The sequence below is a fragment of the Leiobunum rupestre genome, chromosome 11 (assembly GCF_980474605.1).
Source record: "Leiobunum rupestre chromosome 11, qqLeiRupe1.1.hap1, whole genome shotgun sequence".
NCBI classification, from domain to species: Eukaryota; Metazoa; Arthropoda; class Arachnida; order Opiliones; family Sclerosomatidae; genus Leiobunum; species Leiobunum rupestre.
Genome location: NC_143394.1, coordinates 53648429 through 53672397, shown reverse-complemented (window position 1 = coordinate 53672397; position 23969 = coordinate 53648429). Strand labels below are relative to the sequence as shown.

Here is a 23969-nt window from a genome sequence, read left to right as displayed (position 1 = left end):
TCCATATCCATCTCAAAAACCAATTGAGCCTATTGATGTTACGCGTGATGAGCGACCAGTTTTTTTTAATTTGAAGTAAACAAAAATTGAAATACTTGTGTAATTATGCTCTTGATAAACAACCGACTTTAAAAATATTTCATCTTCCATTTTAAGTTTATAACGTTATCAAAAACTGTATAAAACATTCCGATCAAAATCCTAAAAAGCTTGCTAGTCGCGATCTGTGTTGTCGGTCAAGGTCAAATAGGAAAAAGTAATATAGTTCCAAATTCCCCTCAATGGGGGCAGCATTTAACGAGAGTCTGACCAAAAATAAAAACACATCCCGAGCTATGGATTTCTTATTCTCCCCTCCAGGAACCCCTTCTCTCCTCCAAGCTTTGACCAGTGCTACCTAGTTCTTCCGTTACTCACTACGCGGCCTGATTTCTTCGTATTATCTTCCTTTCCTCCCCAAGTCATACCCTGCATTCTCCCCTCCCAACTTGTATTTCGCTCGTATCATTTATTAAGAAATAGGTTCGAATGTCACACTTTTGGTAATGTGTAAAACTTTAACTTTTAAATTTCTCCTTGAGCCGGTTTGGCGTTGAAAAACGTATTTAGCTCCCTCTGCTAAGCCATATCCCTGTGCCTTACCCTCTATGTACCTAAGATACATCTAGAGATACAAATATGATATAAATATCCAAATTTGGAAACGATGGTGTTGAAAATTATCGCGCATTAAATAGTACAATTAGTTTTATTGGTATTATTGATTTTAAAAATGTAACGCTGTCAAAATTTATTATGTAAAAAGAGAAAAAACTGTTGGTATAGAAGAAATATATAATTTTAACACATTTATATTTATATCAAATAGTATTCGCGTATATATGTATAATAGAATATAGACCTATAACCAATGTAATATATATTGAAGGAAATTAACGGCGTCAGACGCGTGATTTGAAATTCACTCCTTTAAATCGCGCGCTCTTTCGAGCGTAAATAAAAAGAAAACCCAACGATGTTTAGATTTGAAAAATCATTCGAGTTCCCTGTACTATTATGACTATATTAACTAAAAACGCATCTGTTGAGAACAAACAGGTATTTAATAACACTTTTCGGTTATTGCAAACGGAGCTCCACTTTTCGGGAACTTACAAACTCTAATTATATTTCAAATCTAAAGATCGTTGGGTTTTCTTTTTATTTACGCTCGAAAGAGCGCGCGATTTAAAGGAGTGAATTTCAAATCACGCGTCTGACGCCGTTAATTTCCTTCAATATATATTACATTGGTTATAGGTCTATATTCTGTTATACATATATACGCGAATACTATTTGATATAAATATAAATGTGTTAAAATTATATATTTTTTCTATACCAACAGTTTTTGCTCTTTTTACATAATAAATTTTGACAGCGTTACATTTTTAAAATCAATAATACCAATAAAACTAATTACACTATTTAATCCGCGATAATTTTCAACACTCCCCCCAAAATAATGCTATACATTAGTATTATTTTACTCTTTTTTTTTACACCGTAGCGCATTAATCATTAATTTCTAAAGCGTATAGGAGCGATATCGGTCGTCTTATAATGTTTCCATTTGGGACTCTGACTAAACACGATCTAATTTTCCCATCGCGACCCCTGTTTCAGTTATCACTCCCAATTTCCACATGTGTTTGGGATATTTCTCTTCGTGTACCAGTACTACGTCAGTTTCCTTTATTGACGATTCTTTTCGCACTCCACTGTCGTAATGCGCTGAGCGCAATTCAAGTAGATATTCTTTCCTCCACCGATTCCATAACCTATCTAAAAGCGCACTTCTATGTCGCTTCCGTCGGGTCATTTCTAATTGATTTCTCGGTATTTCTATTTCTCTACCTCGCTGAGACGGTAGACACGTTAAACGTTTTCCGGTTAAAAAATGGGCAGGGGTTAATGGTGATGGTTCTTCAGCATGACTGGGTACGTATGTAATCGGTCTAGAATTAATCATTGCTTCAGTTTCTGCGAGACTTGTTTCCATTTCTTGATACGTTAACGCTGCACGACCCAAAATTTTCCTTACAAGTTGTTTTTGTAGAGCGAACTAATCTTTCCCACCATCCACCCCACCACGCTGCTCTTTCAGCGATGTAGCGCCATCGAATACCCTTGTTGGCAAAGAACTCTTGAGTTTCAGTACTCTTCATATTTTTCCATAGCAATCGTAAATCCTCTTCAGCTCGTCGAAAAGTTCTCGCGTTGTCCGAATAGACTATACGAGGTATTCCTCGTCTGGCGATAATACGTCGAAAGGCCAATAAAAATTGATGAGTATTTTGTAACGGCACAAGTTACAAATGGATGGCTCTTGTTACTGCGCAAGTACACAGACAAATATAACATTTCTCCAGATTTCTATTCATCTTCACGAATAATGGTCCGGCGAAATCTAAACCAATTATTTCGAAAGGTGGAGACTCTTGGATTCTCTCCCTAGGAAGTGGAGCTGTTGGGGCTTCACCTGGTTTGGATCTCAATCTCCTACAAAGCATGCACCCTTCGACAACAGATTTTGCCAATTGCCGACCGCAAATACACCAATATCGACCTCTCGCTTGTGTTAATGTATTTTGTACTCCCGAATGAAGAACTTCGATGTGGCTTCTAATCATTAACAACTTCGACAAGTCTTGTTTGTACGGAAGAATTATAGGGTGTTTTTCATCTTCACTTAAATCAGCTTGTTCGAGGCGTCCACCGACACATAACAGACCATTCCTTAAAATCGGTCGTAGCTTCCTTGGGAATCGCTTGGTCCCTTTTCAAAGATTCTATTTCTGATCGGTACTCCAAGGTTTGAACATTTTTAATCCATATTTGTTCCGCTTCTCGTATTTCATCAACCCCGATGGGCCCCGAGTTGACTTCTCTCCTCCTGATTTTGTTCACAAATCGTAGAACGAAAGCAGTTATTCTGAACACCTTGTTTACATCGCTCTACCTTTTTAACTGCAATATATTGTGGATTCCATTAATTGTTTCACGGTGAATCGTGAGGACTGTCTTTCTCTTCTCAAAATCAATCTCTTCAATAGGATCTGCTTTAATTATCTCTTCTTCAATTGTAGGCCATGTAAATTCTTCCTTTAAAATCCACTTCGGACCATTCCACCATCTATCACTTTCAACTAACTCAGTTGCCCTTAATCCACGAGTCAGAAAGTCCGCTGGATTATCTGTACCGGGACAATATCGCCATTCCTTGGCCCTAGTTATGTTTTGAATTTCTGCTACACGATTTTGTACGAACGGTTTCCAAGTTTTAGGTGATTTCTTCAGCCATGAGAGCGCGACCATAGAATCTGACCAATAGACAACCGGTATTTCTTCGATCTTCAAAGCGGCCTTTACGTTTTTTGCGAGTCGAGATCCCAACAAGCAACCCATTAATTACAACCGAGGAAGAGATAATTTTTGTTTCATTGGTGCCACTCTTGCCTTTGACGTCACAAATGACGTTCCAACCCTTCCAGTTTTTGTTTCATAACGAAAATACACCACACTGCCATACGCCTTTTGACTGGCATCGCAAAACACGTGTAATTCTTTCCAGGCCCCTTCATTACTTTCCCCGAAGTAATAGCGATCAAGGTGGATTTTTCGAACTGTGGCTACTTCTTGGCACCACGCTTGGAACTTGTTGTTCAGACTTTCTGGTAGTGGTTGATCCCATTCAAAAGGAGGATCCCATAGTTCTTGGAACAGTAATTTGGCGCGTATCGTGTACGGCGCTAACATTCCGAGAGGATCAAATATTTGAGAAACTGCACTCAGTACGTGGCGTTTCGTTCCCTTAGTATTTTGTAAAATTTCTGCCAATTTGGATAGATCAAACGAAAAACTGTCCCTTTCTGGGTTCCAAAGCAGTCCTAAGATTTTCTTCTCGACGTTGGTTTCGTGTTCGATTTTTGTATTTTCGTTCGAATCTGCCGCTTTACTTTCCCATTTGTCCTGTAATTCGTTGGAGTTTGATTTCCATTTTCGAAGGTTCATATTAGCTTCTTTCATTATTTGCAAAGCTGCGTTCGACAATTCGTAGGCGCCTTCGACAATTTCCGCACCAGAGAGATAGTAGTCCACGTACAAATCTTGATCTAGTGAACGAACAACTTCGGTTTCATCACCTTTGTATTTTGCAATATGCACTTTAATCGTAGCTGCCAACAGAAACGGACTGGCCGAAACGCCGAATGGAACTCTTGTCATCTGAAGTATTCGAAAATCGTCTCTTCGAAACCATCCATCTTCGTGGATTTTCACCCATAAGAATCTCACTGCGCTCCTATCTTCTTTAGAGAGGCCGACCTGAAGAAATGCCTTTTCGATATCAGCAGTGATGGCGACTCGATGGCTTCGAAAATGAATAATGAGCTTCAACAGATCCGGATTTAAGTTTGGTCCGCTCGATACGCAATTGTTTAATGACGGTGAACCCTTGACGTGTGACGATGCATCAAATACGACCCTTAATTTTGTGGTCGCACTGGCTTCGCGTTTAACACCGTGATGTGGCATGTAATATGTACCGACTTCACTTGTGCCTTCACCTGGTAAAACCTCTTCGACTACGCCTAGCTGAATTTGTTCTTCAACAATTTTCCGGTAGTCTTCAAAATATACTGGATCTCTTGAAAATCGCTCCAGAAGATGTCTCATTCGCCTGGTGGCCACCGATTTATTATCTGGCAGAATTTCTTTAGCAACAATCCAGGGAAATTTCACTTGATATCTTCCTTCTTCGAAGATGATCTCATTTTTAAACCTGTTCATTATTTCGACTTCACTTCCAGTTTGATTTTCATCGCTGTTGATACCTAGCGATTCGCTTTCAAAAAAGGATTTCAACGTTTTGGGCACTTCCGATTCGTGGAGGCCTGTTTTCATGACAATAATTCGGTTTGTATTTACACCGATCAAATTTGACGTTGTGGGACCTTGGATAGCCCATCCTAATTTCGTTTCAATCGCAACTAACGAATTAGTCAATCGCTCGAATTTTCCAGTAACTACCTCATAGTAGGAATCTGCTCCAATCAAAATAACTATGCTTGATAGAGCAGGTGTCGTTTCGTTTGGCTCGTCCGCCAGTTGATATCCCTTCGATTCCACGAGATCCTTAATTTCTTCACATTTTACGAGCGAAAGAGCGTTACATAAATACGGGACTTCTATGGCCGTTATAGCGATCACTTCTCTTGGATCTTTCACATTCTGTAAATTCACTCTAATGATTCTTCGATTTGATTTTGTGGGGTTTTCGTTACCGAAGTTCTGGATTTCGATTACTTGCTGCCCCACCTCTGGCAGTTTCAGTCTTCGCGCCACGTCTTCTCTTTTAAAAGACGCTTGGCTTCCTGTGTCCAACAGACATCTTACTAACTGAGATTCTCCGTTGTTATTCGGGCCCTTTACTGTGGCTTTAGCAGTTTGTAGAAATCCCGTTTTCTAGCAATCTATCAGAGAAACCACCTTAACTGACGTTTCATCTTGAACTCCTTTAATTTGTGTTTGCGATTGTGTCTTCTTGTTCACTTTGTTCTCTTCGCATATTGCAACGTTGTGTCTTCGTTTACAAATTTTACAAGGATGAAACCCAGATCGACAGTTTTTCATTCGATGGCCCACCTTCATGCAAATGTAGCATCTGTTCGAATCTTTCAAAAACTTCAATTTGTCTTCTAAGTCCATTTTTGCGCAATTGATCGCGGAATGAGTGTTGTTCTTACAGAAAATGCAGTAGGGTCCTCGTTGTGATACGTTGGTTTGTAGCGCTGTTGCACTCGCGATGATTTCATCTTCGCGTTTTTCTTTATAAAACTTCTTCGCAATGGCCTGTTTACGTAATTCCTTCACTTGAGTAGGTTTGGCACTTTCTGTTAACATAGCGCATGTCTCTCTACCTTCAACTTCTTTTTGAAAAAAAGTCATTACCTCGCTTATATCCCACTCTGAATTTCTACCCTTTTTCATGCTATACTTTAAACGAATCTCGTCAGGCAGTCGACCGAGAATTATGGGACAAAGGGACACTCCATTTGCTTCGATATCGACTCCCAACGCCATTAAACTTCTAATATTAGACTCACAAGTATCATACAACATTCTTAGAGCTGACAAATCATTACAATTATACACTGACTCTATAGAGTGAAGTCTTTTCATGAGCTTGTGTACGATCATGTCTTTACGTTCGTATCTTTCTCTTAATATTCTCACAGCGACATCGTAGTTTACGGCCGACGCCTTGATGCCTCCCAAAGCGCTTTTGGGTTCTCCCTCCAAATACGAAAGTAGATAATTAAACTTTTCTACCTTATTTAAAGTTGATCTTTCACCAATCGTCGACTGAAACTGAGACCAGAAGCCAGGCCACTCGGTTATCTCTCCACTGAACTTGGTGATGACGAGAGTAGGAAGTCTTGGCTGATTTCTCGAAGCTGTAATTGCTGTTGAATCGACTGATGTGGCATCCGAATCGTCGTCCGAGCTCGATGATACCTCAGTTCTTCGTCCTTTTAGCGATCTCCGAACCTTATTCTTGATAAGAATGATTTGGTCCTGACATTCGTGGCACTCCTTCGCTTCCAGTTCAATTTCTCCCTCACTAGCTGTCGTCATCAACGCCGCTATTGTCTCGTCGACTTTAAGAAGGGCCTTTTCTTTCTGTTCAAGTAGGGCTAGTTGGTCTTCGAATTCGTCGCGTGATGCACCATCTTGTAGTAATGATTTAAGCTTATTTATGATTTTCGTTACGCTGTCTCGAGTAACTTTCCGGAACGTCTTTGCTACGGCAAGCTCTGCCATTTCGTCGCCGTCAACTGTTGATCTTGTCGTCAACTATACAGGGTCTTTTTTTTTGCTCGGAAAAGTGTTTTTTTTCAAAAACTATTTATAGTACCGATTTCAAATTTGGAAGGTCAATTCTCTATACCGGGGGACATCAGTTTGAGAAATTAGAGCGTTTTCGGTAATGTTTTTCACCAATTTTGAAAAATTATTTTTCGACCACTAGGTGCGAGATAAAAAATTTCTATTATAAAGTTGTAGGCCGTCATCGAAAACCCTTAAAAATTGTTCACTCGACGAAAAACAACTTATTTATCAGTGAAAATTCGAGCTTGAAACATTTACAAGTTGGTGAAGCCAAATTACGATTGTTTGAAACGATAATTGAAAAGGGAACAAGTCTAATACAAACGTAGTAGAGTTTTCACACTTGAAAAAATTTACACGTTTGGTTTTTAAATGCAGATATTTTATTCACATAAATTTTTACAAAACATTTTCAATAATATCACCATTGGCTGCAACACAGGTTTGTGCGCGGACAATTAAGTTCTCAAACGCTTTCTCTACCATTTCTGGTGTGACGTCTCGGCAAGCACTGATTATTCGTCTAATGAGTTCCTCCCTAGTTTCAATGGGCGTGGCGTATACCTTTGCTTTAACGAATCCCCAGAGAAAATAATCCAGCGGTGTTAGGTCAGGTGACCTTGCTGGCCAATGCACTGGACCATTTCTCCCTATCCACCTTTCAGGAAACTCGTTGTTGAGGTGCTCAGTTACTTGCCGGGAAAAATGCGGAGGGGCGCCATCTTGCTGAAACCACAACTGACGTCTTTCAGCCAATGGAAGGTCGTCGATTGCGTCACTCAGTTCGTTCTGTAGAAAATGTAAATACCTTTGGCCGTTGAGGTTCGTCGGCAGGAAAAAGGGACCAATCAAACGGTTTCCAACAAGTCCAACCCAAACATTGACCCGTTCAAATTGAACCTGGTGATGATATTCAAAACCCCAATGTGGGTTGATGTCAGACCAAAGATGGCTGTTTTGATGATTAAAGGGCCCATCTCTAGAAAATGACGCTTCGTCGGAGAACAAAACATGGCGCAAAAATTGTCTATCTTCTTGGACAGCATTTAGTAACCAGTTGCTAAATTCATAACGTCTTTGATGGTCTCCGTCAATTAGTCCTTGGTGGAGCGTAGCTCTGTATGGGTGATAGCGATTCTTACGAAGAATTTTCCACACACGATTTGCAGAACAACCCAAATCAGCAGCGGCGTTAGCGCAACTGTGACGAGGATATGCCACAAAGTACGCGAGTACATTGTTCTCGAAGTCTAAATCCGGTTGACCCAATCCGCGAAACCTAGGTTGCAAGTTACCAAATTGATTGAAATCGTGAATTGCTCGTCTTACTGTATTTACAGATGGTGCTCCATTTGGATGTCTTTCTGCGAAGATTTCAGTCACTCTTCTAAGGTTTTGCGCTGCTTCTCCATAGTAAATGGCAACTATCTCGGTACGCTCAGCTACTGAATAACGAGGCATTGTTCGAAATATTATCAAACACTGATAATAATCTCCCAAAGTTTTCCTTTAAATACCCAATGCATGTTTAGGATTGACCTATAGCCTCGTGTTTTTTAAATCCGGTCGTTTTTTTAACCAAAGTTTCAACTGGATTAGGTAATTCGGTTTCAATTATCGTTTCAAACAATCGTAATTTGGCTTCACCAACTTGTAAATTTTTCAAGCTCGAATTTTCACTGATAAATAAGTTGTTTTTCGTCGAGTGAACAATTTTTAAGGGTTTTCGATGACGGCCTACAACTTTATAATAGAAATTTTTTATCTCGCACCTAGTGGTCGAAAAATAATTTTTCAAAATTGGTGAAAAACATTACCGAAAACGCTCAAATTTCTCAAACTGATGTCCCCCGGTATAGAGAATTGACCTTCCAAATTTGAAATCGGTACTATAAATAGTTTTTGAAAAAAAACACTTTTCCGAGCAAAAAAAAAGACCCTGTATATACATATAGCGAAGAAACCTTCGCCAGTTTATTTAAAGGGGTGCAGGCAGAATATCACCATATAAAGTGTAAAACTAACTTTTCGTCTGAAATTTAAATTCTATCATATTTCTTTCGTGGCTGCTTCATCTGCCTGGTATTTTGACTTCAGTATATAATTTGTAAATATTATTTTAATGCCTTTATTAATAAATTACTAGTCGGTTATATTAAACGTCGTTCAGTTTTGTTCACTCCTAAACCCTCAAGCAGCTATTCCCTGCGTGCACGTTGTAAACTTCAATAAGTTATGGGCCCAGCACGCTCCCACTGCGCAAGGCTGCTGAGAAGCCTATGAACAGCTGAGTCCTGGTTTCAGTATTCTAGTTCCAGATATACTTAACAACCTGATCCTGACCCACCGTATCCTGAAGGATGGATGGACACCTTCGGCATGACATAGACAAACTGTCTGGTCCCGAGAATTGGTGGAGCTGGAAGAGGCAGATCAACGATGTCCTGATCATCCGGGACATTCATGAGATTATCACGGGAGACTGGACAGAACCGATGAGAACCACGACGTCAGAAGCGAGATTTCCGGCTGCTTTCAAGAACTATTCAAGTATCAAGTAGCGTTCAGTACCACCCGCACCATCATTTGGTCAGCACTTTCCGTCAAGGTCCAGAACATGATTGCCGAATGCGAGACGCCCAAAGAGATGTGGAATAAGCTACTCGAGTTTTTCGAACATAAGTCATTGAACCGGCTCCGGAAGCTTCTCACTCAGTTATTGCGAGCCACAAAGTCCTCTGATGTTGATATGGCAACACATCTCGCATAAATACGTTCGCTGTTGAATGACATTCTGACCACCGCTAAAAGAGAGAAGGATATCTCTTTTGATGACTGTATCCTGATTGCTTGCATCTTCAAGTCCTTGCCACATGATGAATATCGAGAATTCAGTATGCTGTGGGACACGCTTCCCCAAGAAAAGCAAAGTGTCGATGAACTGCAACGTCTACTGATCGGCCGTGCGACCCGAGACGGAGATTCTTTCACGGAATCAACCGGGCTGGTAGCTAGACGAGAGGGCAACAGTAGCATTCAATCCTCGTCAAGGCAGAGTACCCTAAAGCAACGCCCTAGGTATCTGACCCAACACTGCAGAAACGCTAAAAGAACGTCTAGAAGCAAAGACACAGACGATGAAATCCCGACAGATCGCCGAGCAGCGAACGGCTTCATGACTGGTTCATCTGCCATTTTTCGCACTTTCGACAGTCCGGCCACGTTACAAGTCGGAAATAAGGCTCGAATGACTGCAGATGGTGAAGGGGACATTAAAGTCTGCGTCAAAATTGGCAAGGCAGTTGAAAACACAGTCATTCACAATGTCTCGTACATCAGACACTTCACTCGCAATGTTCTCTCCCTCAGGAGCGCCATGAAGCGGAACCCAAAGTTGGAGTTTCTAGCTACGACAACGGCCTGTGGACTGTATGAGAAGTATAAAAGCGAGCGTCGACTACGTCTTCCAGGAAAAGTTGAGTCTCTGTACCGTGTGGATATTCGGGTGATCCAACCTTCAAACCCTGTCCATCTTGCCGCCGTTTCGAAGTACAAGTGAGACAAAGTTCTTCGGTCCCGAGAAGGCCGAGATGTAAAATCTGATACTGAGCGATGTTCCTTTGAAACTCCTATCCCTGCTCATGATGACAGGGCGAGCAGATGTCAGAGTTCAGCAACCGAGATGGGATAGTTAGATCCTTATCATGTACGTTGATGATGGTCTGATCGCTGGAAGTACAATCAAAGCGGTAGACGAGTTCCCCCTAAATTTCAGTGACGAAATCGAAATCCTCAGAGGAAGAGCGTCAACCTACCTTGGCCTGAAAATCGATGCGTTGAAAGATGGATCCACATTTCTACACCAGTGCGCCTATGTCGGAAAAGTCTTAGAGAGGTTCAACATGCGAGACGACAAACCCGTAAAAACTCCCACCGCCAGTTCAAACACGACCTATCAGAGTCAAGAGAGTTTCGAGTCAACAACCATGTATGCCTCAGCCATTGGAAGTCTCAGATACGCAGCCACAGGAACACGACCTGACACAGAATACGCTGTAAATCGAGCATCTCAAGCCATGGCCAATCCCACAGTCGCTGACTGGAACTGGGTTAAAATAATCTTTCGATATCTCAGAGGGACCACAACACTTAGTCTCCTATTCAAGGCAGGCGACTCCATGATGACCAACCCTTATAGCGACGCTGACTATGCTGGCTGCGAAAAGACGAGACGTTCAACGTCTGGAGTACTATGCCTAATTGGTACAACTCCAGCCATTTTAGCGAGCAGAAAGCAACAATCCGTTGCCCTATCAACCACAGAGGCCGAGCTGGTAGCTGCCACCGAAGCAGTGAAAGAGGTCGTCTGGATTGAACGGGTTAAATCATTCCTGGGTGTCGTAGACGATAATGTCCCGACACTACGAGTCGACAACGCAGGAGCCATCAAGTCCAGAGTTTCATCGCCGAACGAAAAACATTAGTATTCGTCAATACTACGTTCGTGAACTGGTTAAAGAGGGTATTATCAACGCCATGTATCTCCCAAGTGAAGAACAACTAGCGGACATATTCACCAAGTCTCTGTCCGCAGAAGTCTTCATTCGTCTTCGTCAAAAACTCAACCTACGTTACCATGAAAAAGTCTTCATCGAGGGCGAGTGTTGAAGATAAGAAACGTTATCGGCTTTTTCCCGTTTCGTTTTTTAACAGGTTAAAATGTTAAATGTAAATAAGATATTCTTTTTAATTATTGCTAATCTTGTTTATAATTTTTTAACCTAATATATATATATATATATATATCCGCTCAACTGCGTTTATAGTGTCAATATATTCTGTCATACCATCTTGTACAGTATTCATTATTAATGTTTTAATTAAATGAACGTTTGTTATTTTAAATATATTATGACTTCTTCTTAGTTTCGTCAGTTTAGTGTAGTGCAGGCTTTGCTGTTAACATTGGTGTTTAGAAACTCCAATAAAAGTAGACCTTCATGTAACTTGAAAATCCCTTAAAGGGTGGACAAGAATGGGCTTTCGTTTTTCCATGGCAACCAAAAATGTTTTAATAACTTAAATCTGAATATAAATATTTAAACTTTTATCCATGGTTTATTATAAATTGTAAAATTTTAAAAAAGCTGCTACTTCGTGACTTTATTTTAATCGGAGCTTTCGGACCGTCGTCCTTCTTCAGCGAGTGACTGTTACAAGTGATTCCTTAACACGAATACAAAACCAACAAGTTGGCAAGCCAAAATATACCTCTCCTCGGTAGAATTGTCCCTAGTGGTATTAATTTCTCGAGATAACCCTTAAAGATATATCTCCGCAATTTAGAGTTATTTGTTAAAAATATTAACCCATTTCTATCCCGCCCGGTATAAAATTTTAATTATAATTAAAATAATTGAGACGAAACGACCAATTTTAATTTATTCAGAATATCATAAGTTAAGTAGTTACAACAGTAAGTTAGACGTACTATAACAATGCACAATTGAATTAAACCCTTTTACAGAACAAGTTTATCAGTTAAATATAATACGAAGCAAATTTTAATGAAATATCTACAGAGGCTTTTTGGAATTACTCGCTTACGAAATACTTGCCGCATCTTTAACGCTCATTTTATTTCAACACTCGCCCTTGATGAAGATACCGTAGATATCTGGTAGTGGACGACTCGTTCACTTCCTGTTGACGTTGTGACGCATACCACATGAAAAAGACCAATGCCGTCCAATTTCCAATATCATATAATGACTCGCACACCCAAGAAATCATTGACTGCGTTAGAAATCGTAGATATCCAAATATCCACACCAAATGTATTTACAAGAAGCAAAAACCTTACCATCAACAAAGAACAGAGAGCCACTTGACTAACCGCCACCTCTTAAAGCAATTAACGTTAAATTATCTCCTTTGAATTAACAGAACTATATATAGGTCGTTAAGAAAGTGGACCACCCACAGGGTCTACCCTTTAACCCTCTAATCTCGGCTGACTGCGCTAAAACAAGATTTAACCTTTAAAAAATACCAGATTAGGCCTTCATAAATTCATTAATAAAAAAAGACTTTATTACCTATTATGCTTACGATGCCTGTCTTAATTTCAGTGAATCTAAGCAGCTATCGGTGGTTCTGTGGTAGAGCGCTCGACTGCCAAGCCGAATGGTCTGGGTTCGAAACCTGGGTGGCGCATTTGTTTTTAATCAATAGAGAAACGCTAAATTAGAATTTCTTCGATGCAATAATTTCAATTCTATTTCAATTAAACCAAAATTTCGTACTCTATTAAATACGCTTCCGATAAAGCTGAAGGTCTAATTTTCAATAAGGCGTAACAAGTGTCGGTGGTTCTGTGGTAGAACGTCCACCTGTCAATCAGGAGGTCTCGGGTTCAAATCCCGCCCGATGCGATCGCAAATTGATACTAAGACGAATACCGTGTACAACTGGTGGAAACCCTGCCATTGGACGTTGAGAGGTAGCATTACACTCAGCACTCGGTCCGTCCCAAAGTCATTAAGAAGAAGTTGGAGAGAAAACGCCCATATAAACACAACAGACTCAACATGCACAACCAGCAGAACACAAACACAACAAATTCAACACTCACAACCTACGCATAAACATTACAAAAACGTAAGACACCAAACCGTCACGACGGTGAGCGAAAAAACACCATCCAAACCAAACCGCAAATGCATCCGTTAACGTTCACCGTCACCCGGTGGTTTTGCCAACCCTTTGAGAAACTGCGTACGCAGTGATTACACTTTGCACCGAAAATGCGAACGCGTTCGCAGTCCTGACAGACAGACACACCCACAGACCCACCCACAGACCCACCCACAGACAGACACGGTCGTTGTATAACCCCTCCTAGGGGACTTTGTCCCCTCGGAGAGGTAAAAATATTTCTACCAATGGGCAATGAGATTTAACCCTACTCTTGGACTTTCATCGCGTGTTGCAATACCGTGCCAGACTATCGGTCGCCTTTCTGGGTTCTCCGCGTTAAGATCATTTTAAACTAAAAATACTATAAGACGCTACCGTTAGGTAGCCCAGGAAAAAAACCGTATTTACAAGAATCGTTCAATAATTATACAATGCTTAAACTTACAAAATAACATATATGTAAAAAACAACAACATTACTAATTAATTCTATTTATAACAGTTACCTTATGGGCTACAAATTCTTTAGGTAAAACTGTATCAATTCTGTCTTAATATGATTTGTTTCACGTTGTACGTTTACATTTATGGGTTTTTATTCAAAAGCTACGTGTTCGTTTCTCGCAACTTGGACACTGAATATATTTGTTTCGACCCATTTGGACTATATTCAAAGGAGACAAACACGTACGTTTTACACGGACCAAATCTATTCATAAACTGTTCCCAATTTTTTGGGGGATCACCGTATATAAAGTACAAAATGGGTAGAATTAATATCAGCCATATTTTGATTTTCTTCCAAGTTAAGTGTTCGAAATAACGTTTACTTATTCCCCACCTTCTATCCATTTTTCACATTAATTTTATATAACCTTTTATCTCGAATATTAAAGTTTTGATCCATGGTAAATTAGCTTGTAACTAGTGGCTGACGAAGGACTACGGTCCGAAAGCTCCCAACATTGTAATCAAAATAAACAATTATAAATCCATGAAGTAGCAGTCTTTTTTTTTATAACTTTTTAACCAATAACCTTTTATCTTCCTACAATTCAGTTTTATGCTTTGTACCAATCCCTTGTTAGTTACATCATTCCGAATTTAGCACCATTCATACACTGGGGTTGATCTTCTGAAATGAATATTCAAATGAAAACTTTTTCTTATATCATCGCTTCTGATTAAACTGAACGTTGTCAATATAAAAACATCATATGCTATAGTCAGGACCCCTGAGGTCGTATAATTCCTATAAAATGCTATATTTTCAAAATGTCCTATACCATCCTATATTTTTAGCAAAATCCCTAAAAGTCCTTTAAAATCCTATAATTTTTATATTATAACAATTTTAATCCAACCACGCAGTTAAATTGCTAGATTAAGCTATAGGATCAATTCCTATACTATTGCTATTGTTAAAATGGTTAGCTACTAGTATTTTTTGTGGTAAAATGGTTAGATCATTTCTATTTTTTGAGGGAAAATCAAAGATTTATTTGTCTTTATCTAGATTTTGTTTTTAAATGCATACAGTTAGTAAATTAAATAGCATATATAGTCCTATATAGTTCTATGAAGTCTTATATTATTAGAAATATAATCCTATTTTTCCTATAAAAATTGAAGATTTGAGTGGGGGCCCTGTATATTTAAAAATAAAAGGTTAACACTGCTTAGGTTAAGGATAGAGTTAAATGGAATAATTAAGTAAATAAGCATAAATTTTACAGTGCCTTTCGTCCAAAATATCTAAAAGGGCTAGTTCATTCTCGATAAATATACAAGTTCTTGGGAATAAGATACATTTTTATCAAAGATAAGCCAAGTTTATAGCTAATTGTCATTAGAACCATAACAAAAACCACGTTGTAACGTGATAAAAGCAACCGTTGTCGAGATTTTTTGGCACTAAGAAATTCTACGTGCCAAACATATGGATATTTTTAGATACCCGTGAAACGTAACCTTATCAAGATAAAAAATCTCAAACAATGAGATCAGATAACTAGATAAAGATCATTGATAATAAAATTCTAATTGTGAATCGCTATACCTGTAAATCTTAAATATATTTATCCTAAAATCAAAAACATTTAAGAAACATGCTATTTTTTTAACATATATTAGAAATTATTTTGTTAAACACTAGTATCAATTCCATAACAAACTCTTTCAGTTTCTATTAGATTATTTTTAGTAGCAAAAACGTGTATTAGATAATGTTTAAATTAATTTCAAGTGAAAGGGTAGTTAAACTTACCACGCATTTCCATAACACGTAAGTTAGTGCAAGTACAATTGATAGTTTCACTAATTTCATCTATATTTTTAATAATGAGCTAATTTAATTTATGTTAAATTCTTTATTTTTCATAGAAAAAAATGTTAATTTTAGTCTCGCTGGCTTTTTAAGAAGTAAAATTTATATGATCTTCCAAAACGTGATCATATAAATTGAATTAGGCTAAATTTGGAATGATGTAACGAACAAGGGATTTGTACATAGCATAGAACTGAATTGTAGGACGATACAAGGTTATATCAAAATAATGTGAAAAAATGGATTGAAGGTGGGGTTAAGTAAACGTTATCTGAAACACTTAACTTGGATAAAAATCAAAATAGGGCTGATGTTATTTCTACCCTCCGAACACACATTTTATACTTTATATACGGTGATCCCCCGAAAAATCAGGAACAGTTTATGAATAGATTCGGTTCGTGTAAAACGTACGTGTTTGTCTCCTTTGAATATATCCCAAATGGGTCGAAACAAATATATTCAGTGTCCAAGTTGCTAGAAACGAATACGTAGCTTTTGAATAAAAACCCATAAATGTAAACGTACAACGTGCAATAAATCGTTTAAATCACAACTGAGTCGACATATTAGACGTTGCAGTAAAGCTTCTTTAGTTAAAGCCAATTCTATACGTTAATTAATTTTCCCTTTTAACACATTTTCTAGCTAAGGTCATTTAAATAAAATGGTAGTTAATTGATAATGTGATTAGTTTCATTCACATAGATGTGGCACCTGAAAAGTAATACTAAAAAAAATTGGCAGTTGTAGTAGATTACATGACGTAGAAATGAGTGTGTAGGATCTAGTTAACTCTTTTAAATAAGGGATTTGTGATCAACTGAATATTTAAATTATATCTACCTCAATCAACTTCGTTTTTCGCGTTTTTCGCACTTCTAAATTGCTTAACTTAAACATTGTATCCCTCTTCATTAGATTGCAGAAAATTCACATTTTCCACGTTTTGAAAGTAATTAAATTTTTGGCCAAAAAATTTAACAAACCTGACATTTTCGACGCAAGACTACTATTGGAAGTGGAACACATTCATGATTTTCTTAATGAATTAAAGACTTGTGATGTAAATGACTTTGTACATTTACATTGATTTCATATATATATATATAACTTAAGCAAAATTTATTTTAGGTTTAAACCACCAACCATTAAATTTTTTTGGATGCTCTTCAAAGGTCAGTGTTTTTTTTAAACAGCCAAAGGAACGGTTCATAGTGGTAATTATTGCTTTTTTAATCATATTAAACTCTTAAGTGAAATATTATCCAGATGAGGAATTTTACAAATTCCTTCAACAAATGGAGAGCGATATCATTCCTACTCCAAGAAGAGGTAATTCAAGGGAATCACAATTTACGTGACTCAAAAGAATTTCAACACTTTGGTGAACAAGGAGGTACCAGAAATGGTGCACACTGCCCAATTTTTTTTCAAGTGCAGATATTCAAAACAAATCAAAAGCGCAATAAAAGAATGCGAAAGGTTCTTCAATGTTGAAGCCTTTTGTTTGGCAAGAAGGTTATTTTTCAATTTTTAATATCTTTATAATTATGAGGGTTATAATTACGATTATTTAAAAGAAGATTACTACTTTTGTTAGGAATCTTCGTAGTATTGAGAAAAATAGTACTTCTTGGCTCACGGGGCATGATAGCATTACCACCACCCTCCTACGCATTGTAACCCAGCCACCTGAATTAATGGTTTCAAAAGTCGCTTTCTGACTTGAGCCTAAGGGGGTGTCTTGGGTATTAACCTAACTGATTATTATTAAAACAATTAAAAAGGTAGTAGGTAATCTAGGATTCCTGGAATTATAGAGTTGCTAAGTGATATTAGTAATGTTAGTTGGATTGGTTTGGTTATTAGGATAAGAGTATGGTGATACCGAATGTTATTTGAATATGGCTTTTATAATGCTCACGTATTTATAGTAATTTCAAATGGTTTTTTTCTTCATATGGTTGATGCTCTAGTTCGCCCAAAGCAATTGTCAAAGGAGTGGTATACCACAAAACCTGACGTGCAACGAGTACGAGAAAGATACACGGGGAGACGATAGTGGCCAAAAGCGTTTTATTGCATACGCTGAAAAGCACAAAACGTGTACCACTATAATTGTAATTGACGAATTTTTAAAACCTTTGTTTGACCGGTAAAATAACATTAACTTAGAGCAATAGTTTTTATTAGTCATCTTATTTTAAATTACTTCTTTAAATAAATCATTAGATACTAAGCGATAAGGAAGAATATGCCTGGAAATTCGAATAGTGAATCGTGTTTTGTAACCAAAGAAGGCAGGGCGGTTAAAAACGCATCAAAAGATATTTCAAGGTGACAACACTAGGTTATCCTAATTGGTTGTGTTTGTAATAAAAATAATCATATAGACTGCTAGAATCCGAAGTGCTTCAGCAAATGACCTCCACCGAAAACCGCAAAGCCATACTATCTAAAATGGTTAATCATTCAGTAGTAATATTATTATTTAAAATAATTAGGTGATGTTATTCCTATTGTAAACATCCAGCCTTCTGGACCAATTGATAACGCGGAGTGCTCCGATTCAACGTAAGAATATGTCACTTGTTTATCGAAATCCGAAAACTCCCAGCAAACACGTCCTATGGACATCCGATAGACGTCACACTCGGATCTTGCCTTCGTCCGTAGGACATCCCAAAATCCAGGGTTGACGTCGGTTGGACGTTAAAGGACGTCCAAATGTCCGGTTTGTCTATAGCCGTAGTACGTCGCGGGGACAATTTTTCGGACGTCCAACGGCGATTACGGCGGTCGTCTCCAGGATGTCTTTCTATAAAACCTAGAGATGTCTTTAGGCCTTTAATTTGGTTCAATCATGGCTCAATAGGGATGAAACTAGGACGTTCATTGGATATCGTATTATGAACAAATAATTTAAAAAGCCAATCTTGATATTAAAATTTTATTCAAAACATTAAAATACAAGATAATGAAAAAAATCCAGCAACAAGTGTACAATTTGATTGTAATAACAAGAACTCTGCAAGTATTAGCAATTAACATATACATTACAAAACTTATTTAATTTTTATAAAACCAAATAAATTTCGAACTAAACTATTAAAAAATTAAATAACCTTCCTTAAACAAATGTAAAAAAACCACAAATTTTATTTTTAAATCAGTAGCAAAATAAAACTAAGCCATTTAATACTATTCCTTAAAAAAAAATAAGACTATCGAATGAAAAATGTACTCTAGAAATTACTGTTTCTCGAAGCTTAATTTTAATATCTATCCAAATCTTACTTTTGGAATTACAATTTAACTATATAAATTATCACAGTATAAAATAAAGCTTTAGGCGAACCGTTCAGTGAGAGTAATGAAGCTGTAACAAAACGTAGAACAATAGCCCAACAAGCAATATTTTCGGTTTTTAGCTGTTCACACGGTTTAGATAATTTATTTTTAACCAGGGACATATGTTTAACCCGATTCCCTAGCCGAGCCCTTTACACCTAATTCGCACTACGAAGTCCGTTTCACGTAGAGGGGTGAATTCACCCCGCCAAGTGAGACGGATTTCCGTTCGCACTCTTTCTGTTTTATTCCCGTCCGTTGGTCAAGAAAGAGTTACAACCACCGTTCGCACAAGGTTTTTTTCATCAGTTCAAATTTTATCTAATTTTGTTTTTAAAACACAAATGTTATTTAATCAAATAATTATAATTCAAATTCTACATAATATTGGTATTAAAACACCCATTGTATTTAAATAATTAAAATTAAAATTCTATCTAATTTTGTTATTAAACACAAATTTTATCTAATTTTGTTTAATCAAATAATTAAAATCAAAATTATCTAATTTTGTCATTAAACACAAATTTTATCTAATTTTGTTTAATCAAATAATTAAAATTAAAAATCATTTATCGGAACAGAAGCGGCTCGCGATATTACATATGGAAACGGAGATCCCCTCTCCGACTATTGTTCGCACCTACAAAATTGACGACGGGAGTTTCCCCGTGGAGAGAAACGGAGGTCCAAGGACGCCCGTTTCCTATCTCAGTCTCTGTCACTCCGACTATCGTTCGCGCTAGTCGGAACTCACCCCACTATGTGAAACGGACTTTCTAGTGCGAATTGGGTATTATACTAAAAGGCTCTTAACGGTTTTTATTAATCTAGAAGCACTACAACCGAAACTTTTTCATGGAGTAGTACATCCGGAGATGTAGAAACTGCTAAATTGTTTAAAAAAATAAGAATGCAATAGTTACTAACGCTTTTTTTAAATAAAGATGATGAAATATACAAATTGATAAGAAAACCTGACTTAAGTTTCATCGTGCCCCAAGTCCCAGCGCTGTTTTTCCGGCACACTATTGGCTAAATCCTACCAACATAATCTAACCGAAGGCAAATTTTAAAAAAATAAGGGATTTGTGGTACCCGAAGCAGGTGGATAAGCGAATTTATGAAATAGCCAGCGTACAAGCAATAATTTAAAAACTATTATAAAAATTTTACTGATAATGTTTTCTTATTCAAGATTTAAAACCGAAAAACAGCGCCTTCCGAAGCAGAAATATGCGAGCTTGACAACTTTCGGAAATGGAACAAAATAGGATTTGCCTCAAAAGTGCTAGATCATTGGCTCAAAATAGTAGGATTTTATTATCAGTAAGCACCAACTAATTTTCAACTGAACTATCTTAGCGGGCACCTGCAAGAAAAACCAAGGCAGAGATCGCAGATGAGCTTGATGACAAAATCCGGACCGGATCGATTTGTCATAACGCGACAAACAAAACACAAGGTTGAAGAGTTGTTTACTACGAAAGTTTTGAAAAAGGTAAAGAATATAAATAAAATAAATTTTATTCGAAAAATTAAATAAACAAATTTAAATACATTTTGCAGGTGAATTCACATATTTAGAAAGTGGAAAAATTATCCCTCTACAACCAACGGTTGAGAAGTTATCCCGTTTGAAAATTTTCGTCAAAAAAACGAAAAACCTAAAATGCATCAAGCGATTATTAGTAACGCCACTTCGCCAGCAGTCCAACAACATTAGAAATATATTTAATTAAAGGCCGGTTTAAAAAAATACAAATTCCTAGGACAACTTGCCAAGGGGTTTTAAGTAATCCTTTTTTATATAAAGCTATTTGCGTTATAAATTGTATATAAATATTGTTATTACCCACCTTTAATTAAATATATGTTGTTAAATCGCTGTCGAATTTGCTAGTTTCCTAGTTTCGACGAAAGTTTGTAAACGCGATAGCTTCTCAACTGTTGGTTGTAGAGGGATAATTTTTCCACTTTCGAAATATGAACCATGAGGTCAGAAATTTATATACCGGTGCTCCAAGAGAATCAAAAGCCTACTACACCGGTGGTCTCAACGAATTGTATAATTTTAATTTAAAATGAAATGAGAGTTTAGCATTGTAAACTTATGTATTCATTTTATAAAAGATTGGCAAAATAAAAAGATTTGTATAAATAAAAAATTTGGTTTTATTATTTCATACATAATTACGTTACACAGATTTTATTCTTGCCAACGTGAACCTTCCTCAGAATCAAACTCTTGATCCAGATTATCTTCTTTGCTTAATCGATCTCCAATATCAGAAATTTTTAAATATTCTTCAAGAATCTCATTTTCTCGATTTAAACGATTTTCCATATTATTATCACTAATTGTTCTCTGTCGTTTTACAATTGGCGTTGATGTTTTTTTTCCCTCTAGAATCTATAACCTTTAAGAGACCGCGGAATCCCCCCCTCTAGACTGTCTATTCTCTCGTTGACTAAGATAATTCTTTATCTTTCGAGTCGTTGTTTCGAGGCGTAATTCGGCCGCTTCCCCGGCATTTATTTCTTCAGGCGTTTTGAACGGTGAATTTATTTGCGAAGCGAGAAAGGAGTTTAAACCAATGTTTAATGGAGCAACATGTACGGGTGCTGGATAATTACTAATCTCAACCTTGGGTACTGGTATTGCTTTTCGAATTTCTCTAGCCTCGCTAAGAACTCGTAAAAATTATCGTAATTTGGATCGCCTGTTCATATTCGAGGTTAATATATTTTGCATTTCTTTATCGAGTAAGTTGTAATATGTTTCCGAAATGGAAATAAGTGGTTTATGTTCTTGAGATATTTGTCCGACCCTGGATGCGGGAACTAATATAATTTTTTTTCATTTTATCCTTTATTTAATAAATTGGCAATTAGCGGTACGATAGACCCTAGGAGCGCTGGTATAAAAAACCCGTTGCCCTTCTGAATTAACAAAGCATGCTTCCGTTTTAGCGATATTTTTGGACTGGCCAAAAATCTTATTGCTTTTTTATATATAAATAATTGTTTTTTTCTTGGATTTTGATAAAGCAACTCCACCCCCCTTTAAATTTTTGCAAACCGTTTGTAAGGATTTAAATTGTTGGCCAATAGATTTTTCCGTACGTTGCCTTTGGCTTTATACAATAAATTTAATTATGGATAATATGTTTTAAACTTGGCAGAAAGGTTTGCAATAGCACTCTTTTTTTACGTTCTGTCTTTTTTGGAGCCATTGTCTTTAATGATCTTGATAATATTATACTAAATTTTTTTGTTAACGACGTTCTTGTCCTCGCTATACTAGTTTGGTACGTGAATAATACGTTCTGGATTGAATAAAAATTTAACAAAACTCTATTATAAAGATAAGATTAACAATCGTACATCGTGACAATTACATTCTAACGCGCCGTTGTTAGTTTTTCCCGCGTAGATGCGCTTAGTCGCACCCCTGTTGGAGAACCCGAAGATACCGACACTGCGAACGGTCTCGATGTTTTAAATGCTCAGTTGTCCACTGAAGATTGGTTAGTGACGGTGCAACGTGAAGATACGAAAATTAAAGGAATCATTCAACGACTTCGGGACCTAAGGAGTGCTAATAAAGCCGACAAACAGTTGAGAGATGAATACGACCTTTTTCACGGACAACTATTCCGCCGAAACCCAAACCCGAACGATCAAGAAAATAATTTGCTATGGGTGGTACCTGATCGAGCACGATGGCAGATCGTTAAGTCTTGCTACGACGATATAGGGCACTTTGCCCTGGACAAAACGTACACTAAGCTGAAAGCCGATTATTGGTTTCCGCGAATGAAGCGGTATGTTCGAAGGTACATAGCATCTTGTCTTCAATGTTTGTATCACAAACAACCAGCCGGACGACTTCCTCGAATATTACACCCAATCGACCACTTAGGCCCTTTCACAAGAAGCTTAACGGGAAACACCTACCGAATACTAGCGGTGGATGGATTCACCAAGTTAACGCTATTGAAGGCAGTGCGGAATGCTGAAATGGGCCCGGCAACAAAGTTCCTTGAAGAAATCATCGGAATTTTTGGAGCGCCGAGACGCGTAAGTATTCAACGCCATCCCAGATACATTCCACGAAGCTGTTACCCAAAGGCGCGAAAGAGCCATTGAAAGAATCCGGGGAGACCAGGAAAACCAATGGATTAGGTACCACACACGACGACCGAAGCTAGCAATTACAAACCAGGAGATCTTGTAGTCATACGTCGTGAACCGCCAGCTACGGGTGAACCGCGGAAGATAGCACCGAATCTACGAGGACCTTACCTTGTCACGAAGACACCAACGAACTCAAACTTTTTATAGAAACACTGTACCAGTGGATAAAATGAAACTTTGGCAAATTTTAGACACCGAAGACAGCTTAGACGAAACTGTCCCCGAATCTGCGAATGGTTCGAGTGAACTTACAGCAACTAAAATCCCGATTGAAGTCGAAGGTAACGTACCGAAGAAAGCAGACTGTGACGACTCCATTGACGATGATGCAACGAATAATAGACGATCAAATACACGCTCGAGGTGAGCACCCGTATATTTAAAGGACTATGTGCAATAAATTGAAAAGGAACTTTGTTTATTATAAATTTAACTTGTTATATAGTACCTGGAGTCTT

General features: G+C 37.7%; 1 protein-coding gene across 1 annotated transcript; it reads right to left on the bottom strand.

The window, feature by feature from the left end:
• Positions 1-1624: 1624 nt before the first annotated feature.
• On the bottom strand, positions 1625-6864 carry LOC149923313 (uncharacterized). The gene is made up of 7 exons (XM_090162400.1): positions 5530-6864; positions 3499-5466; positions 3002-3405; positions 2763-2935; positions 2356-2689; positions 2168-2292; positions 1625-2058 (listed from the first exon to the last, which is right to left on the bottom strand). The coding sequence occupies exons 1-7, from the start codon at positions 6862-6864 to the stop codon at positions 1625-1627; spliced, it is 4773 nt and encodes a 1590-aa protein (XP_090018526.1).
• Positions 6865-23969: the final 17105 nt, after the last annotated feature.

Bases quoted from the DNA above. Each gene is read 5' to 3' on its own strand.
- LOC149923313 (XM_090162400.1), bottom strand. From the start codon at position 6,864: ATGGCAGAGCTTGCCGTAGCAAAGACGTTCCGGAAAGTTACTCGAGAC. The intron at 3,406-3,498 runs GCAAGAGTGGCA...AAAAACGTAAAG, and splicing joins CGTCATTTGTGACGTCAAAG to GCCGCTTTGAAGATCGAAGA. The intron at 2,059-2,167 runs GTATTCGATGGC...TGGGTCGTGCAG, and splicing joins AGAGTTCTTTGCCAACAAGG to CGTTAACGTATCAAGAAATG.